The sequence below is a fragment of the Ixodes scapularis genome, unplaced genomic scaffold (assembly GCF_016920785.2).
Source record: "Ixodes scapularis isolate PalLabHiFi unplaced genomic scaffold, ASM1692078v2 PGA_scaffold8__174_contigs__length_109621045, whole genome shotgun sequence".
NCBI lineage: Eukaryota > Metazoa > Arthropoda > Arachnida > Ixodida > Ixodidae > Ixodes > Ixodes scapularis.
The window spans coordinates 101,030,841-101,051,434 of record NW_024609883.1 but is presented as its reverse complement, the minus strand read 5'-3'; the positions used below and the strand labels follow the sequence as shown (position 1 = coordinate 101,051,434).

General features: G+C 44.0%; 1 protein-coding gene across 2 annotated transcripts in view; it reads right to left on the bottom strand.

Annotated features, from left to right (window-relative positions):
• LOC8027113 (DNA replication licensing factor mcm2) overlaps positions 1-16,741 on the bottom strand; it is a 33,324-nt gene extending 16,583 nt beyond the window's left edge. The window contains exons 1-6 of one of the 2 annotated variants that reach the window (XM_040205491.2): positions 16,725-16,741; positions 13,757-13,991; positions 12,752-12,921; positions 7,081-7,169; positions 5,938-6,112; positions 5,356-5,575 (exon numbers count right to left, since the gene is read on the bottom strand). In XM_040205491.2, the coding sequence (XP_040061425.2) occupies positions 5,356-5,575; positions 5,938-6,112; positions 7,081-7,169; positions 12,752-12,921; positions 13,757-13,965 (863 nt within the window). In that variant the 5' untranslated portion in view covers positions 13,966-13,991; positions 16,725-16,741. Of the gene's footprint in view, positions 1-5,355; positions 5,576-5,937; positions 6,113-7,080; positions 7,170-12,751; positions 12,922-13,756; positions 13,992-15,401; positions 15,508-16,724 lie in introns of those variants that run through there. The other variant, XM_029966118.4, reaches the window with a different exon arrangement.
• Positions 16,742-20,594: the final 3,853 nt, after the last annotated feature.

Here is a 20,594-nt window from a genome sequence, read left to right as displayed (position 1 = left end):
TCCAAATGTAGACCCAGGCAATCTAGATTGGAAAATTGTAAAAGGGAGTTTCGGGGTTTTCTTTTGGGTCCTTGATTTGCTTCGAAATTGACCAAACAAAACAACAAACATAGCTGTACAAGTAATCCAGACATTAAGCCAAAATAACTTCTTTTTGCAAAGTTATTGGATTTACAATTTTGGTCCTCGCTGTCTTTTTTAAGTGAAAGTCTCTGCTGGCAAACACAACAAACGTAGCTGAACAAGTAACCCAGATATTAGGCCGAAATAATTCTTTTTGCTAATTTATTTCGAGCAGCAGCACGAAACATATGCTCGGCTGAGCTTTGTTTTATAGACTGCCTGCTCAACCTGCAAAGCCTGCCCGCCAGTGAGTTCACGGCACTGCATATTTGAACATTGATTTTGGCATCCCCTTCATTTGTCAATTTCACAATAACCATTCTGAATTTTGCAATATAGTAAAACCTCCTTAATTTAACCCCCGCTAATTCGGAAAATTTGAACTGCCGATCCGGTCCCGTCAAACATGTGTATTAGTCAATGGGACCAAACGCTCATTAATTCGGAAACAGTGGGCGCGCTATGATGACCGCTATCCATCCGAGATGCATACATGGTTTTTCCCATGGTTCTTCGCTCTTTCAGTTCTCCGTGTTTCACACCAGTTCTGCTCTGGATTGCCGTGCGTTGGCACGCTAGTCTCCTGGCATGGATGCAACAGAAGTGCAGCTGCAACAGAAAAAGAGTAGCACAAGTGACCGACGACCAGAGTGGCAAAATCACGACATGCGGCGCTATTGTTCCCGAGCGCGCCGATAGCGAGAGTGAGTCACATTCCATTCCTTAACGCGGGGGTGGCCGGCAGAAAGCAGCCCATCCTAAAGCCCACATTTAAACAGCTATCTCATCCCTCAATTTTCTGCCGGCCAGACCCGCGTTGAAACGTGCAACGTGACTGGCACTCTCGCTATCGGCGCTCGGCAACAATAGCGCCGCATGTCGCGATTTTGCCGCTCCGGTCATCAGTCAGTGGTGCAACTCTTTTTCCATTGCAGCTGTACCAGGCCAAGAATTCAGGAACGAAAGTGGAAACACTGAGGGCCTTGAAGGACGGCATCTCTCCACAACAAGTGATGAAAAGGTATGACATCAAGAGAAGCACTTTGGCCACGTACGTGGAAAATGAGGCCGAGATCCCACAGGCTTTCGAGAGCGAGAAGTTCAACGCGAAAAGAAAGCGGCTGAGGAAGGTGGTGCACCCAAAAAGTAGAAGAAACCTTACTGTGGTGGATCTTCAGCGCATGGGATGCGCAGCTCTGACAGTGCGAGTGTGGTGGAGCACCTGACAGCGCTAAGGAAAGTTGTCGCCTCCGCCCAAATGTCGTCCAGAAAGCAGACGGCAATAACAGATTTCTTCCCGAAATAAATGTATGTCAGAGGGAAACAATTTCGCGCAGTTTTCTTTGTCCTCTCAATATTGCGACTTTTGGACAATTCTGACATTTTTGATGTTCCTATGAGTTCCGAATTAACGAGGTTTTACTGTACTAGATTGCATACTGGGAAGGTTAAAGGCCAGATCGCAGGAGGCCTATACACCCAGTTGCGCTCAAGTATGTTTGGCTGCATTGTGTTGAGGAATGACCACGAGTCATTTATTTATTTATTACATTACTATATGTTACCCCGCAACGCCAAGAGGCATTACTGCAGGGGGGGGGGGGGGGGGTGATGGTACATTTGTATGAGAAATACACTCCATCAAAATCACACAGAAGCAAGCAAGTTTGCACATCAAAATTGCGCTGCAAAATCATAAAACTTCAACAAAATGGAATCCACACTGGTATTAAAATAAAGCCACCAAAAAAGTTTTCGGTACAGGCAAAGGCATAATGACATGCATATCACTCTGTTGAGCAATTGAAAAAATAAAAAAAAGTACTTCTATGTAATTTTATACTGATCTTATCAATCATCACATTTACAGGGATCTTGCAAAACAGAGCCGACTCAAACACAGCATTGTAGACCAAGCACTCTGAAAACGCACATTCACAAAAAGAAAAATTAACTTTTGTTCTACCCAACTATCACGTGATAGTTTACCGAAAAAAGGGCAGTAGATGAAATCAGAACAGTGCCATCAGGCAAGTTTTTTCATTATTTAATAGTAATGAAAAAAAAAAACTAGAATTTGAATACACTGGTCATTGCTGTAAACTCTCTAAATTTCTTAGAATGATCTAGTCTGCGTGATACAAAGTGCGGTGCTTCGATGAATTTAGATTTATCCAGCCCAGTTTGATCATGTACATCATATGTAAAACTTTTAGGCAAAGACGCTGTCTTTTAGAGTTTAATGGTTCCCAGTCTAATTGACATTTAAGGGCACTAACACTTTGCTTGTAAGTGTAATTTTTTGTAACAAACCTAATTGCTTTGCTTTGTATTTGCTCAATTTTCTGTTCTAAGTAGAGTTCTTTAAGGTCCCACAGCATGCAGGTGCATTCTAGAATAGGCCTCACAGAAAAAAAGCAGGGTGCTTTTTACAGTGAGACAGTGTCAACAGTTTCTCCTTAAAAAAATGTAACACCCGGTTGGCTTTAACCATTATGAAATCTACATCTACAAGACAAATTTAGCGAAAAATGAATGTCCTAGAATTTTACCTTGTTCACCTTTTGTAGTGGGACATAGTCAATCGTATGAGTAAAGGAAACTGGTTGTCGCTTTCCGGCGAATGTTATCTGATTACATTTTGGAATATTTAATTTCATTTTCCATATTTCGCGCCATCTCAATGAACGATCAATATCTCCCTGCAACATCAGACACTCTGAATCTGGCTTTATGTTGCCGCATAATACACAATCGTCCGGATAAAGGTGAATACTTGACCTTTCTGTCAAAATGTAATTTATATAAATTAGAAATAAAAGCGGACCTAGCACCGACACCTGATGTTAGATCTAAATATGACAATGTTTATCCTTTAACTAAAAGACCCTGCTTTCTATTTGGAAGATAGTCAGTAAGCCAAATCATAATATTTTCAGGGATATTCAAAAACTTTATTTTGTGTAGAAGCAGTTTACGGGGAACCGTGTCAAATGCTTTCTGGAAGTCTAAAGAAACGCAGTCTACTTGTACGTCTTTATCGAAAGAAAAAGAAATATTGCGACAGAAGCGTACCAACTGAGTATCGCACGAGAAACCATTTCGAAAGCCACATTGATAAAAAATTAAAAAAAGTTGTTTCTGTCGAGATGTTTTATCGGGCGACTGTATATTGTACGTTCCAAAACTTTCGAGCACACACACAAAGAAGGAAGATTGGCCTCTAGTTTTCTACCATATTTTTAGAGCGCAGCTCTTAGGCGCCCGTTTCCGGCTTCAGCGGCGTCAGCGTAACCGAGCGGTGCATTATGGGAAATGTCCCATAATGCACCGCGCAAGCCCCCCCCGGGGTCACGTGACCTGGGAGGCGGCACGTGACCCCCCCTCTTCGAGGTCACGTGACCCCCCGAAGTCACGTGACCCCCTCCCTGAGGTCACGTGACCCCCCACCCCCGCCGAGGTCAGGTGACCGACCCCCCCCCCCCCCCCCCCCCCCCCCCCCCCGATGACTTCACCGGCATCCGCATCGTCATCATCACTGATGACGTCATCAGTGACGTCACTGATGACGTCACCGGCATCCGCATCGTCATCATCACCAATGATGTCACCGGCATCCGCATCGTCATCAGTGACGTCACCGACATCCGCATCGTCATCAGTGACGTCACCGACATCCGCATCGTCATCATCACTGATAACGTCATCAGTGACGTCAAAGACATCCGCATCGTCATCGTCATAATCACTGATGACGTCATAATCACTGATGACGTCATCAGTGACGTCACTAATGACATCATCGGTATCCGCATCGTCATCGTCACTGATGACATCATTGTCATTGTCATCGTCATGTGACCCCCAAGGTCACGTGACCTCCCCCCCCAGTACCCTTCCCTCCTCTTCCTCAAGAGCTGCGCTCTAATTCGGCATTACAGGGAGTTGTAAATGGCTTTCTTTTTTTACCACTTTTATGAGCAGGAACAACATGCACTATTTTCCCTTCATTTGGCAGTTTTCCACAGGACAACGGACTATCAAACAGAACAGATAAAAAATAACAAGGAAAAAGCCAAGACACACTTTTAATTCACGGCAAGGTATACCATCAGGGCCAATAGCCTTGTGTGCATCAATTTTGTTTAGCAAACTAAAAATCCCACCTTGACAAAGTTCAATATCCAACATACTGTCGTTAAGACATGCGGGGGTATCAGGAAGGTCACGCACAATAGGTGGTGAAAATACGGTTTCAAAATTAAGTGGAATCTCAATAATTTGATCCCGAGGGGGACCCAAACTTTGTTAGAATAATGCAAAGTTTTGGATTACCGAGAGTTTCCTTTTTAGGAACACATAGGACCGGACCTGCATGTTAGTTTGAATTATTCGCGAGTTTCAATTAACGAGATTCCACTGTAGCTATTAAATAGGTTTTAATTGTTTGCGTCATTGTCTACTAATTGTCCTGAATCACTGATAAATGAAATGCCTGTCCCATCTCTGTTCGAACTTCTCACGTATTTCCAAAATTCTTTCGGGTTACATTTTAGCTTATCATCAAGAGAAGCACCCTATCTATGATACCGCACACAGTCGGTGTCGGATCGGAGCTTTTTCTGTTTTTTTCCTGTGTCGGTGGTGCTTTTCCTGTTGCCATGCTTCGTAGGAAGCGTGGCAACCAAGGCAAGGAGTAGCTTGGCACATGGTACATGAAGCAGGTATGTCCTGGTTACTCGCATCCCCAACGCAGTCAAATGCGCTCAAACGCAACGCGTTTGAGTGCACGAAAAAAGATTGGCTTGCAACCTGGCCAGATGTGTAGAGCTACTGAGCCCCGATGTGTTTAACATGTATGAAGGCCTGCTCTGTTACCAGATGCGGCACCACAGTAACTCCATTTTATAGAAACAGCGCCGACTTTGTGCGATGACAGCGCTGTGCGAATGCTCTGCTGCACAAGACCTGGTTTTTTTCTTCTCTGTAAATACACAGCGCAGGGTCGAGTCAATGCTGACATTACCGTTAACGCAGCACTGACTTAGCGCCATCTCGGCACTGCACTGCATGTGTGACCTGGCCTTAAGAACTCGTAATGTCCTTGTAACCATCCAGAACTCTAGCTTCATTTAGTGCCCAGTGTAGTGTACTACCATCACAACAATGCACTACTCAGTATGCACGCAATACGTCTAAGTCGGTGGACTAGTAGGGCGTTCTTGTACAAACCTGAGGCTACGTATCTCCTCAATGAGGGGCAGGTCGGTGATGCGGACGTGGATCTCCCCAGTGATCCGCTCGTACTGCGGGAACATCCCCAGGACGATGTCCTTGGCGGCCTCGTCCAGGATCACCAGCATCTCCGTGGGCGCCTCTGGCAGGAAGTAGGCCAGCACCTGTTCTGCCGCCGCCAGCGTGTTGTAGTTCACCTCCAGGCTGTGCTTGTTCTCTGGGTGACGCAGAAAGCGGCAATGTTGTTGATTTAAAAAGAGTAGAAGAGAGATATTAGGGGTTGACGTGCCAAGCAGACAACCTACACCCGTCATGTCCCGGCAAAGAACAGAGAACATACTTATTTCACCTACAGTACCCTTGACATGCAACAAAAACCTGTTACGCAGCACCTGCTCTACATTAGCACTGTACACCGAGACACTGTGTCAGAAATTTCAGAGAACGGAGGTTTTCTGGGGTGACCATTTATTGTCGATCACTGTGCTGGTTCTTGCCAGGTCACCTGGCAAGAAACGGCACCCGTTCAGACGATGTACGGACCGCACCGGCTGCGGATGAGGAGGCAGCTTGGCTCACCTTCACACATCTGTCGGATCTTCTCCTTGTATAGGTTGTGGCCCCGCTCGTCCACGTAGGTGCGGAGGAAGTTCTTGAAGCGATTGTAGATCTCCGTCTTGGGCCCCAGCTGGGTGACCCACTCCCGGACCGTGTGGCCCTTCAGGTCCTCCAAGTTCTCTATGCTCTCCACCATCTGCGAATATACGTGAGGACCGTAAGAGACGGGGCAATGGACTAGTCCGTATCCAATAAGCAATGGCGTTTTTAACCTAGAATAGGCTTTTGGACTACCACCTTCACTATGGAAGTGCGACGAAAACTCCAGCATTTGTAAGATCTGGGTGAGTAGTCAGAGGGGGCAATGGACTAATCCATCCAACAAGAGATGCCTTCGGAGTTTTAAACCTAGAATTTGCTTTTGGCTGCCACATCTATTGAATGAACCTGTTTTCTGTCACATTTGTTTTGCCAGCCCGCTAAATTCAGTAAGCGAAACACCATCCGCAAATTTAGCAGATTTCGTAGCCTCTTTAGGTGGCGACCATCGCACTAGTGCCACCACAGCAGAGAGGCTTCCTCGCGGGTGGTGCATCATTCCTCTTGGCTGGTGTAAATGATCATGCGACCCTAGCGACAACCAATTCCATTCTCGCCGGAAGTGGCAGTAAGAGTCTACATACATGAACGATTGCTTCAAGGCTTGCAGAAGACCAAGAATGTATTCTATACAGAACAGGATGTCTTGCTATGACTAAGCTGTACTCTTGTTCCCTACAGGGACACTGAAGACAATTCTGAAACTTTTTGAGAGAATGCATTTTTCTCACTTCTAGATCACCAGCTAGAAGTCAATCATGAGCCTGCTAATGATCCAAATATTTCCTCGGGTCCATTGGTAGATTATAGTCTGTTGCGATATAAGAAAAGCAAGAAAGGCTGCTCCCACAAAGTTTTCCAGTTTAGCAGAGTGAAGGGTGGAGAGGAGGAAATCGTCAAACATGAGTAGCAGAGAGCTTTATGAAAGGGACTTGCACTACTCTTCTTGGTCTGCAAGGGGCTATTGTGCAGAGAGGCTCCACTGATGCCGACATCAGTTTGCAGTGCCACATATTTCTGTCTGAGAGGGCGAATGTCTCGCTAGAAAAAAGCAAAGTAACTCGCCTCTTCGTCGTCCGACATGGCTCCCTCCGCGGCGCGCTCCGCGAGTCTTCTGCGACGAACGGGGCGCTCTCCTTCGCTGCTACTTTCATCTGCGACACAACAAACGAAAAAAAAAATCAGCACAACTTTTATGAGGATTGTACTTTTTACAACAAAGAGCTTTTCATTGTTTTGCGGTAGAGAAAGGCCAGCGTGTGATAACTTGTAAATAAAGAAAACGAGAAGGATTTAGATAAGAGTTGCGTAAAGAGGAGATCGTGGAAGACAAAGAAACCGAGCAGCGGCTAAGAGCCACAACTTCCCTCGTCCAATGCAAATATTAAATCCGTCATTCACAATAATTCTACTGTAGTATCTGCACGTTCAAAGTAAAGCCTCTTCCCAAATTGTGTGTTAATAAAGACTCTGTTGTCATTCACATTTCTCTCAAAATGTGTAATTTCTCAACGAAAAATTTCTTATTTTGCAACTGCAGTCGGCGGCAATATAAGTGTGCCTAGTTTAGTGCTGGCTGAACTACAGTCAGCGGCGGCAACGGAACAACGTACTGAATCCTCGTAAATTTGCAGGCTGAAGCAGCGAAAAAGACTCGTCGCTTTATCTAAGTACAAGGATCGACCCTGACGGCGGGAGCTGCCATATCTTCAGTGGAATACGTCCTGTCCACGCGTCAGTTCCTGCCTGCTGTGGATTGGTCATCTGCTGCCAGGGCCGTGTGCAAACTCGTCTTTAAAAGACAACACGCTTCATCAGAATCTCTCTTGGCGGCGGCAACGGAACAATGTACTGAATCCTCGTAAATTTGCAGGCTGAGGCAGCGAAAAAATCTCGTCGCTTTATCTATGTACAAGGATCGACCCTGACGGCGGGAGCTGCCATTTCTTCAGTGGAATACGTCCTGTCCACGCGTCAGTTCCTGCCTGCTGTGGATTGGTCATCTGCTGCCAGGGCCGTGTGCAAACTCGTCTTTAAAAGACAACACGCTTCATCGGAGTCTCTCTTGCCGGCGGCAACGGAACAACGTACTGAATCCTCGTAAATTTTCAGGTTGGTTTTAACCTCCCTTGACTTGAAATTGTGTTGGTGTTGCCTTGTCGTCGCTGCTGCCAAGTGTTTCTCGCTTTCTCGTGTCTTTTTTCCTGTTGGTTCTTTGTTTTCTCTGAATACTGCTCTTCCATATACCAAAGATATAGCCAAGTTGTTAAGTGACTTTAAAGAAGACATTAGACAGGAGCTGAAGGGTTTCAGGGACACTTTTGAAAGAGATCTCAGGACAGAGTTACGAGAAATACGTAACGGTTTAAAAGAAATAACTGATATAAAGGACAGCATGAACTTTATAAATAAGGAATTTGAGACTTTCAAAGTGAAAATGACTGCACTTGTGACCGAAAACTCTGTCCTGAAAAAGGAAAACACCGAAATGAGAGCGGAAATGGTTGCGCTGACCAAGGCATTAAAAGAAGCTGAAAATAGGCTAGTGAACTGCGAGCAGTACTCACGAAACAACAACATCGAGGTTAAAGGTATTCTAAAAGACAAAACCATAAATGCAGAACAGTTGATAACGAAACTCGGAGATGTCATCGGCGAACCGATAACCAAAGCAGATGTCGAAGCATGTCACTGGTTGCCGACTAGAGATAGCGACAAAGGCAACATCATTGTCCGTTTCATGCACCGAAATAAGCGAGACAGTGTCCTTGATAAGGCTAAGAAAAAGTGAATTTCGTGTCGCGACCTAGATCTGCCATCGGATGCTCCAGTATTTGTGAACGAGCACTTGTGCCCGTATTTAAAAAAACTGCTTGGAATGACGGTGTCTAAGAAACGTGAACATCTTTGGCAGTTTGTGTGGGTCCGAAACGGCAAGATACTGGCGAAAAACTCGGTTGACACTCCTGTTATTTCGGTGTCACATGAAGATGACTTGAGGCTGATTTGTTAAACATCGCTGTTTTTCTTTTTTTTTTTTTCTGTGTATGCCTTGTCATGGCAGAAGACCTTGATGCTGATCAGTTGAATCTTGTTTTGAATGAGGGTTCATCTAAACGTGCAATCTGCTAGGAACAAAAGAGACAGCCTAATGTTGCTTTTTAATTCTTTTCAAACTTCATTTAATATTATTATGCTAACGGAAATATGGTATATTGATGACTGTGATTTTTTTTGTACTACCTGGATATAATAATTTTTATTTAAATCGAGATTACGGACAAGGTGGTGGTGTCTTGTTACAAAGTAATTTTTCTGACCTTGAGGTTGTTCCGGATTACACCATCATGACTCTCGCGACTATGAAATACTCTGCGTCAGAAGAAAAGACTGCATTTACTAGGTTTTTTTATCGTCCACTAGGTGGAAATGTTTCAATCTTTTTTTAACTTTTTAGAAGAACTTCTTTGTTTTGCAAATGAGGAGAGATGTAAACTTTTTCTTGGTGGAGACCTAAATATAAACTTGCTCGAAGAATCGCGTGTCAAAGACAACTTTCTTATTCTACTATCATCAAATAACTTTTGTAATTTTATAAATTCTCCCACTCGTGTCACATCCTCATCGTCCACATTGCTTGATGTTTTTGTGACGAATCAAGAAGTAAGCTTGGTTAGTGCTGGCATTCTGGAATATAGTTTAAGTGATCATCTGCCCATATTCACGTTGATAAATAATATAACGAACCAGAAAATTGAAAGTGAGAATGAAAACAGAAGGACTATTAGGATCCGAAGCCTATATTCCGCCACTTTAGAAAAATTTCGTGAAACTATTTCAAATACAAATTGGGACTCGGTTTTTTTCGCTACATCTGCTGATGAGGCGTATAATGAATTTTTAGATATTTTTAAGGAGATATATGAAAACTCTTTTCCTTATAGGCAATTAAAACAAGCTAAAAAGAACTGCAAGCCATGGGTAATTAGAAAATGCTTAAAATTGATTAATAAAAAAAATAAACTGTATAGTATGTTTCTTAAAACAAGAACTCCAGAAGATCTTGCTCTTTTAAAAAAATGCAGAAATACAGTGAATAAAATTCTTTGCCAGTCTAAACAAACATATTTTCACACCATTTCGTCGTTTACCCTGAGACTGGGGGGTTTTTTGAAGAGCAGAAGTGACAGAAAAAACAGACAGGTCTCAATGGTTGACTTCCACCAGCTAGCCTGTACTTTGACTCTTTTCTCGATATTTTCATAACTTATTTAATGAGACATGTATGAAGAGAACAGATCTTGTATGGAAACAGTTAAACCAAGTGTTAAAACATGGCCCCTTTGAGTCAGCAGTACAAGAAATAACTAAAGAAGGTGTAACATTACAACGAAAAGCTCTTGCAGAAGCTTTTAATATGTATCTCATAAATCTTGTAAGTAGCACACATAGTCCGTTACCAATGGCCTTTATGAAACCTAGAAATCAACACAATGCCTTTTTCTTTCCAACCGACAAACAAGAAGTATTTTTCACAATGTCATCATTTAAAAACAGCAACTCCTCTGATATAGATGATTTCCAGATCAAACCAATTAAGTATGTATTAGATGTCTTGGCACCAGTTCCAACACATATTGTGAATGCCTCATTGTATATTGGTGTCTTTCCTACAAAAATGCAGATTGCAAAAGTTATTTTGTTTAAAGGTGGAAACAAAAACGAATTTTCAAATTATAGACCTATATCAATTATACACGTGTTTTCTAAATGCCTTGAAAAAATCATTCATAATATATTAACAAGTTTCTGTAAAAAATTTTCAATAATTACAGACTCTCAGTTCGGTTTTCACAAAGGACGATCAACGGAATTGGCATTGTTACAACAGAAGGAGCTAATTTTGAAGACTTTCGAAGAAAAAAAAAATAATTTTAGGTGTTTTTATAGATTATTCTGAAGCGTTTGATCGTATCGATCATATTACTCTCATAAAAAAGCTTGAATGTTATGGAGTCCATGGTGTAACACTCGATATTATAAAATCATATCTTAATTTTCGGCGACAATGTGTTGTAATCAATGGCCAAAATTCTACCGTTCAACCTATCAGATCAGGAGTACCACAAGGTAGCATCTTAGGTCCTCTTTTATTTAACTTGTATATAAATGATATCATTAACATCAGTAGAACCCCCTCTTTCATCATTTATGCTGATGATACTAGCTTATTTTTTTCAGGCACTGAAATACAGGAACTGGTGTATGAAACTAACACCACACTACAGAAGCTATAGGAATGGAGTGTAGTAAACTCGTTAGAAATTAATATGAGCAAGAGTAAGGTGGTCCTTTTCCGACCTAAGAATAGAAATGTTAGAAATGTTGTTCTTGGCCTCTCTCAAATTGAACTGGTTCAAAATGTGAAAACGCTTGGAGTTTATTTTAACAACCACATGTCTTGGAATGATCATATTATCAATATAGCTAAAAAACTTTCAAAAGTGTTGGGAAAATTGTACCAGTTTAAAAATATACTGCCCTGTCGTTTAAAATTGCTCATATATAAAGCTCTTTTTGAACCTCTTTTAAATTACTGTAGCTTGGTGTGGAGCACTACAAGCCAGTCCAACCTAAATTAATTACATATTCTTCAAAAAAAGGCTGTCCGCATAATATGAAATGTGTCTTTTGACACACACACTCCTCCTCTATTTAAAGAGCTGCATCTAACATCCATTCTTGATTCCTATGAGTTTACTCTCCTCAGACGATATAGATCCACCCTCCGATGTAATGAACCATTTTTTTACTTGTATTTCAAATTTAACTCTCATTTCTGACGTTAGGGAAAGGGACCGCTAGAAAATTCCATTAAATTGCACAAACTATGGGTTTCAAATGTTAAGCTATAATCTTCCGCTTGTCTTAAATAAAGTTGAAAAACAAAATTTGTCAAACATTGAAAAGCTACATCTAAATGAAATTCGAGAACTTTGTTTTCACAAATAAAAAGTAAATTGTCTTTGTGAGCTGTAAATACATCCGTTTTATATATTTTTGTTTCCTGTATACATCCAGTCACTAAATGCTGTCGTTCTTCGTTCTTTGTGTAAGAGGCCAAATCCTTCTCCTAGCAGCAAATAGAGTATAGAAGTGTATTCTTCTTCTTTTTTCTTTTTTCCCATGTCGCTGTTTGCTTGTTTTCCCCTGGTTGCTGTTGTTTTTAAGGCTGCAGAGGCCTTGTCAAGTCAAAACTGTTCTGACTTTTTGCCTCTGCAGCCCACATCACTATCTGATGATGATGTAAATAAGATTGATTGATTGATTGAAATGCTGCTTAAAAAGCTATGAAACCGACTGTCACATTACGACAATAAAAAATGTCCGTTCCAGCCCTTTTTTTTTTTCTTCTAAAGTTTAACATGCCCGGGGATCTCCGCATGTCTATTGTGCTGCCCCAGCTCGAACGCCGCTGGGCCAGCACATAATGCCACACCCTGTACATTCGATTCCAGTTCGTAAAGTTCATCACGCAACAACTTCCATATCCACAGCTTCAGCTGTCTTGCGCCATCGAAGCAGAAATAGAAAAAATAACCGCCCACCAAAAAAACGAAACAAGAGACTCTACAAGAACGCAAATGAAAGGTGTTTAACGACAGAGAAGCAGAATAGCAGCAATGAAAGCACAGAGATTGAGAGCAGGTTTGAATGAAGCCAGAGGGGAACCAACCGTAGAGCAGTCCACGGCGCATACGTCCCGGCACACGGCCCTCTTCGCGGTCGCGCTGGCGAAGCTGGTCCTCAACGGCCCTCCGTTCCGTCTCGGACATGGCGCTGTACTCCGAGTCGTCCAGAATGCGCCGGTCGTATGTGTCCAGCGCTGGAATGACTCGATAGTCGCTGAAGGGTAAAAAAAAAATAAAAAGAAATGGTCGAGGTGGATTGCAATAAAGTTGAGCTACCAATTGTGGACATCTCCGAAGGTCTGTGAATCGTTTCGCCAACCTTGTGTGCGATCACCAGCTTTTAAACACAATACTCCCACCGTTGGATGTTAACACAGTCCTAACAGTTGTTGTAAAATCAATCTCGTAGATCGTGAATTTCTGTGGCCAGCACTCTTTATGCTATTTCACCTAAAGTACAGAAGTTGACTTGGAGTTTTGACAGACAAGACATATTCCAAAGCAAGATATTTGTGTCACAATCTTTACCACTGAGGAGGACGTACTACAGAAAGCTATGACCTAAGCCAGTGGTTCTAATATAAAGAACCGCGGACCCACTGGGGGTCTGCAAAGTCATTTCTTATTTTATAACCCCCTTCCCGTTTCCCACTGGCATGGGGTGCCCCACCATATTGGTGGGTCCCCAAGGAGCCCCCAACACATCCACGCTTGAGAACCACTGACTTAGGGCTTGCTCCTTCCCAAGGATCACTAATGTGGTGCGCAGAGAATTCTTAGTGTTTGTTTCCGACGGTGGTTTTGACAACGAGAATCAGGAGATTGTCAATATTTTCATATTCGTGGATAAATGACAGGCACTGAGGAAACATGATAGGGGAGCAAGGCAATGGCATAGCCAGGATATTTTTTCTTTTCTTTCTTTGTGCAAGGTCAAGGGTAAGACTAGGGTTGTGCTCGAAAACACAAGGGACCCCAATTATTGTGCGTTGCCAGAGCAAAGTTGCACTCGGCACTAACGCGAGAAGAAAGCGGACGTGTAGCCTCACTCTTCCATGTTGTCTCCAAAGAGCTCCTCCCCATCCTCCTCCTCCTCCTCATGAGGCACGCCATCCTCCTCGTTGCCAGCTCCTCCGAGCAGCTCAGACTCGTCCTCGAAGGGGGGGAGGTCGCGACCCGGGGAAGAGGTCACGGGGTCAACGACCTCGTCGGGCTGCGAAGACAGGCGGCTGCTGTGGGAACGTCGGCCTTCGGACATCTTGCTCAACGTTTCCAAACTTCAAACTGAAAAAAACAAAAAAAAAAAGAGACAAAGGAAATGATTTTTCTTTACCGTAGCTAGAGCTTGGCATAGACACTTCATGCTCGTAAGGCGCGAAACACGAATCAGACTTTTGTTTACACTTGTTCCCCTTCTGCAGGGATTATTATCGTTGTTTACGCACGCTGGTTCTTGCAAAGAGTGAGGCCCATATTTCCTCTCCTTCTAGCACATTTTGCGTGACTGGACGGCCCCCTGCCAATTGTAACGAAACAAACGAGGACTATCCCCTGGTGGGGGACGATCTTCTTACCAAGGGTCGAACGCAGAAGAGCTGCGAACCTTGGAAAGTAGAGACACGGGGGAAAAGGCAAAAATGTAAAAGCGAGTAGCTGCCTCAACAATGTGTCACGGGAAGGCTCTGGGTACACCTGGTGTTTCGCGGTCCTTTTAACTTTTCGTCTCGTGACGTCCCCAACGTCAGGTGTTGTGAGGCACGTGGCGAGTACCGCCACTATACTCCAATTCACTTTTAAGTCTGACCGCAGGCAATTAGATGGAACCAATCAACCCCTTCAAAAGCTGCAAACTGCTGGTAGGTTAAGTCAGATTAAGAATTTTATGAATCAACCTTTGCAGGAGCTCGAGTTCGAAAGCATTCAGTAAATGGCATTTCCTAATGGCAGATTTCTGTTTTATTGTGGATGTATTGCTGTGTGCGCAGAAATAAATCAATAAATCTTAATGTGAATCACAAAAAGTAATGAGAAATGAGCTCTTTACACCTGGAAACAAAACAGAATCTAAAAAAATAGGTAAATTTACATTTATAAGACTTAGTCAATTTTCAAATGAAGTTCTTGCTGGAGTTTCAAGAAGCGTCTCGCAAAAAGAACTAAATTAAACCTTAAAAAAAAATAAAGATTAAAAATAATTGAGTTTCAAATAGTTTTGAAATAAAGAGCAATTCCTAAAGCTCGAAATGAAGTAAATAAAAAAAACTTAGATTTGTACAACATCAAGACAGATCCGAGAAATTTATCCAGGCATCAAGAGAAATTACCGTGCAGAGCATGGCCACAAAACGAGCAGGAAACTTCTAACAGTGATATTCAACCTCCTTAACAAAAAAGTGAAATTTCAATGAAGCCAAAGGGGGTTCTTCACTTAACCTTAATTATAACATTCTTAATTTTTTTATTTATTTCGAGACCCGATCAACCAGCAGAGGATCGCATTAAAGCCATTAAAGCTTCTTTGTTAGTTAAAGGGACAGAGGTCGAGCTGGTTGAGCGCCGACAACACCAAAAACTCATGATAATAAGTAATTAAGAGGACACCCGCGATAAAACGAGTTCCTACGCATACTACGACCTGAGCTAAGACGTTTACAATAAATTTGAAGCAGACTCGGATATGTTCAAAGCACTTACCAGCACAGCAAAGTTTACGAAAACGACGGTCAGCGACAGTGGCCGACAAAAAACGCGGGAAACTGGCGGACTGATACAAGGGCTAGTGCCGGTGGGAGAGTGGTTGAGTGTAGGGGTGTCGCGAACTTTTGTCGAACCAGATTTTTTGGTCGAACTTTCGGGGTTCGACTGGGTCGAACCGGTTCGACGAACCTTCGAACTTTTCACCAAAATCGACCGGTTCGACTTTGTGGACAGTGTGGCCAGACCTTAATACAAGCATGTGTAGGTTTGGCAAATTTTTTTTTATGCAAAGGGTTATTTTATATTGTGAACAACTGCAATTAAAAGAAACTAATTCTAATCAATGAAAAAGTTAATAACTTAATTTTTAGTACTGTATTAACTGAAATAGCCAATCAGCGCTGCACTTAATTAATCTTTTAGCCATTATCATTCAATCCGAAGCCAACTGGCCAGTCTGTCGCGCATGCGCACACGAGTCGAACCTCAATAGAAGGTTCGTCGAACTTTCCACTAAAAGTTCGAAAAAGTCGAACCTGGTCGAACTCGAACCGCGGCCGGTTCGCGACACTCCTAGTTGAGTGTATTGGTTTAGCACACTCACCCCTCGCACCTACCCCACCTACCCCAGCTTAGCCCAGCAGGCGGGCTCAGCCGGCTCAGCCAGCTCAGCTTCAGCGTTGCCCAGCTTGTAACCACGTGATTATAGCACAAATCCGCCAACTCCAAAACGACGACACTGAAAGGTTTTCGGCCATAAAGAGTCACGTTTGAGTTTGTGGGAACCGGGTCAAGCCGCCGGCCAGTGCGACAAGAAAAATAAACCCGAGTGAGAACGTGCAATCGTTAATATGAAAATATGAAAAGGACTGAAAAGTTTGAGTTAGTCACGGCCACTGGTCACGGCTAACGTTAGTCTCGGCACGGGCTGTCCGGAGTCTAAAAACATACCAGCCAAACCATAAAAATAAGTTGTCGCCAAAAATGAACAGTGGCGCGAACGCGGACCGCGGTCCTCATGTACAGAATAGCGGCAGTTTGAATGCGCAAATCTAGCAAAACTTAAGCAACAAAAAAAAAAAAAAAAAAAAAAAGAACCACGATTGCAGAGTTGTTGATTTGGCATAATGGGTAGGAGCTACTTTTCATTTCAAACGAAGGAGAGCAAGTCGTCTCCTTCGGTTGCAGAACTGCTTGTAGATCAACGAGGTGCTGCATGCACAAGCAGTACCCTCCCTCACTCACCACGACTCGCCATTCGTCGTTCGACGCGCCGGACGGCTGATTTGGTAACTGCAGTGTATTCTATGGGATACGTACGTTTCGAAGCGCAGCTTCTAGATGGCGTTCCACCGTAATCTATGGAACACGCAGTTCGTAAACGAAAACCTGGATGGCGCTTCAAACGACGGGAGGGAGACTGAAGTGAGTGAGGGGGACCACCCCCTTCTGCGGGAGTTCCACAACTGAGCTAATCTAGTAACGTTGCACAGCGGTTCCGGTGACGTCACGACGCCGCCTAATACCGATTGGCTTTGATTGAAGGCTAGTGGGTAGACCTCACAGCAAGCTGCCCTAAGGTCTACCCACTATCCTTCAATCACGGCTTGGCGTTCTTACATCACCACAACCCTTGCAAAGCAGCAGATGAATTTGCACTCCCCATAAAGAAACAAAATCTACGCCAAAGCTAAAACATCTGTGCTACCATCATCTTCACACTTTTAAAATCCTTATTCTCACTATGTATACACAAACTCAACTCTCCTACGTCACGCCGCGGTGGTGGCGCGTCGGGCGCACTTCCGGTCTGGGGTGGTGGGCAGAAGTCGCGGTGTGAGACATGCATTCCTGCGTTCTTCTGGGAGAAACCAGACAAAAAACCTGCCTTCTCGTCAAAATGTTGCGACGGGGCTGTACCAAGAGGTTTGAAGATCAGTTTTCATGTGTTTCTGCCCCCTCCGTTCGTCCGAGAACGTGGATAGTAGCCGTGACAAGGGCAAACCAGACGCTGTCGAACTACGATTGCTTGTGCGGGTAACACTTTGTGCTCGCCAGATGTAGTTGTTGTGTTCCAACATGAACGAGAGAAAACCGCCAAGATGTTCGGACCACTCGCGGGTTCAGTGCGTCTTCAAATTCACACGGCCGCCTGATCGTTCAAACTTGCGTCTGCTTTTTCGAACTTGTCTGCTTTTTGTCGTCTGCTCGTTCAAACAAAAGCGGCCCGTAGACAAAGCTTTGACCCGGTGATTGCAATAAGAAGTAATGGACCTTTTTCCAGTAAGCGTCTGCGCACGCGCACGCCCTTTCCACTTGACCTTGACCGCCCTTTCGCCATTTTTGGGGGGCACTGTTTTCTTGCGACACTAATCTGTTCCTATGGTTGCCCTCCATTTGTAGTAGGCGGCGAAACCGTCATGGGGCACTCCTTACTGGAAAAAGATCCATTGCAGGCCTCAAAAGACTTAAGTTGGCTCGGTGTAAACAGTAGATACAAGTTGTTGATCATTGGTACCAGTGACCATCACCGACTTGTTACGCTTGGTCTGTTCCCGCTTCCGATTTTCAGTATCGACGTTGATCATCGCCGCTACCTTCTACACTTTTGCAGCACGAGCGACGCTGCGACCGAAAATAGCTAGAAAAATCTCATCATGGTTTTGGCGTCCATTCTGCGGTGTTCATGCAAATGAATCGCCGCACGTCAAATTATTTATGCAAAGTTTAGCGGCGTAACGAACCTTGATAATTTCGCTCAGGCGATTAAAATGGCAAGACGTCGCTACGAGGACGTAGAATGGACAATTCCAATGCAAGAAAAGAGTATGCAGACTCACACAGACGCTGACGTGACATTCCAATGGTTAGTTGACGCGGAATGCAGTGCTTCTTGCCCGCACTCTGTGCATCTGTTGGAACTGTCGTCTGTTCTTTCAAACTTGTCTGCTTTTTGCTGTCAGCTCGTTCAAACGACAGTGGCCCGTAAACCAAACATTCACTCGGTAATTGCGATAAGAAGTGGAGGCCTCAAAACACTTTTAAAGGTTGGATGGTGTGAGTAGGCTATGTGTAAACAGTAGATACAAGAAGATGTTGATCGTTGTTACCAGTGGCCGTCACCGACTTGTAATGCTCGATTCTACTTGCGGTTATCAGTATCGACGTCCACCATCTCAGCTGCAATCCACGCTTTTGCAGCCCGAGTGACGTCATGACTGAAAATAGCGAGATCAACGTCATCGTGGGAGTCAGGATTTAGCGCCCATTCTACGGCATCCACGTGAAATGAGTTGCCGTGCCTCACATTATTCACGCAAAGTTTTGAGGTGTAACGAGCCTCGTTAATTTTGCCGAAGCCGCTCAAGTAGTCAGACATTGTTAGGAGGACGTAGAATCACAACTCCAACGCGAAAAAGAGCACGGGGACTCACACCGATGCCGACAACAATGCAATTCAGTGATTTGTTTATGAGCGACGAAAGCTTCTTGCCCACCGTCCACCGCGCATGCGCGGCGCCAGTGGCGTTTGCTAGGGGCGCTCCGGATTGTTTGTAAACATGAGTTGGTGTATAGTGAGAATAAGGATTTTAAGTGTGAAGATGATGGTAGCACAGGTGCTTTAAAGACTCCTATACTCCAATTTGATTTGTTGTTTCATGTTACATTTTTGCTGAGCTTGTATACTTGCAGCTCTTCACATAATCACCATCTTCATGTTTAGCAGCTGCTGTTATGTGCACTCCATTTATTTATTTGGCGTGGTTATCTGTAGTATTATTCCATAATAGCTCAGGAGATGCATGTCGGAAAAAACTACAAAGAAGGGTGGTAGAAAATATTGGGTGTTAGTAAGTGTTTTTATCACAGCAATAATAAACTCTGCAGATCATAGAATGCCCAGTCTCCATCCAAATGCAATGCCAGCAAAGAATTGGGGTCAGGTGGCAAAATTTCAGAACTTATTGGTATCCAATTAAAAAGTTATAAACGAGTTCAAAAAAATTTTTTAATGAGAAAATAGGGCCCATTCTTGGTAGCAGATGCAATTCCATGTATCCGAGGGCTTTGTTGACCGCCATTTCCTCCTGAAAAACAAACAAAAGAATTGTGAAGCCCTTCCACTTCACCGAAGGTGGAGGACCAGCAAAGCTGTTATTTTTATGACGTCTAGGACGATGCCCAGAGGACGACGTCTAGGACGACCTCGAGGATGCCACCTAGAGGACGACTTCTGTGACAATGACAAGAGGACCATGTCCAGGACGACTTACAGCACGACCTCAAGGACGAGTTCTAGGACGACCTCGAGGACGATGCCTAGAGGACAACGCCTAGGACGACCCCTCGGACAACTTCTAGGACGATCTCAAGGATGACTTCTAGGACAACCTGTAAGACGACCTCTCAAACTTCTCAAGGATGACCTCGAGGACGATGCCTAGAACAATTTCTCGGACGACCTCAAGGACGATGACTAGAGATGATAACAAGGGATCAGGACCTATCTAATAATGCCAAGGAAGGCTGACTCACGCGATTGCCCCCTCTTTTTATTTTTATTTATTCATACTTGCCTCGACCAATGGGGAGTTTTCTGTCAACATCCGTGGACATATTTTTCCCAGGTCCTAGTGCATAACAGCTTTGCTGTAAAAACTTTCAGCCTTTCCACTTTGGTGAAGGAAGAGCAGCAGAGCTGTAACACCTGTTCTAAGTGGTGGCTTTCCAGGCGAGCGATCTGCTCTCCTTTCGCAAGAGAATCTAAAGCGCTCGACGTAGTGTAACTTCAGGCGAAGCGGCCTCAAGGCGGTTACGAAACCATTCGCGCTGCTACGCACTTCGCCGCTCATTCCGTTCCCGCGCTTCTTCCCCCGAAGAAATGAAGAAATGTTGCCGCAATCTGTGAAACCGGCAAACACAACACTCTCGACAGCTACCGCCATCTATGAGCGACGGCGGCAACCAGAGTTTTGTGTCGACATTTCTTTGCGGGGGACACGATCCTCGGGAAGCTAGCCCCTAACAGCTCAGCTGCAAAAAAAAATTGTTTGGACATAGACGGCGTTCAGCAATGCATAGACGCCTTGCACACATGCCAGATTGCAGCCGCCATTGCTGTCCTTCTCTTGTCTTGGCGAAATACAAAGCCACTGAGGTAGGCATTGACAAGCCTCCATAAAGGCCGAT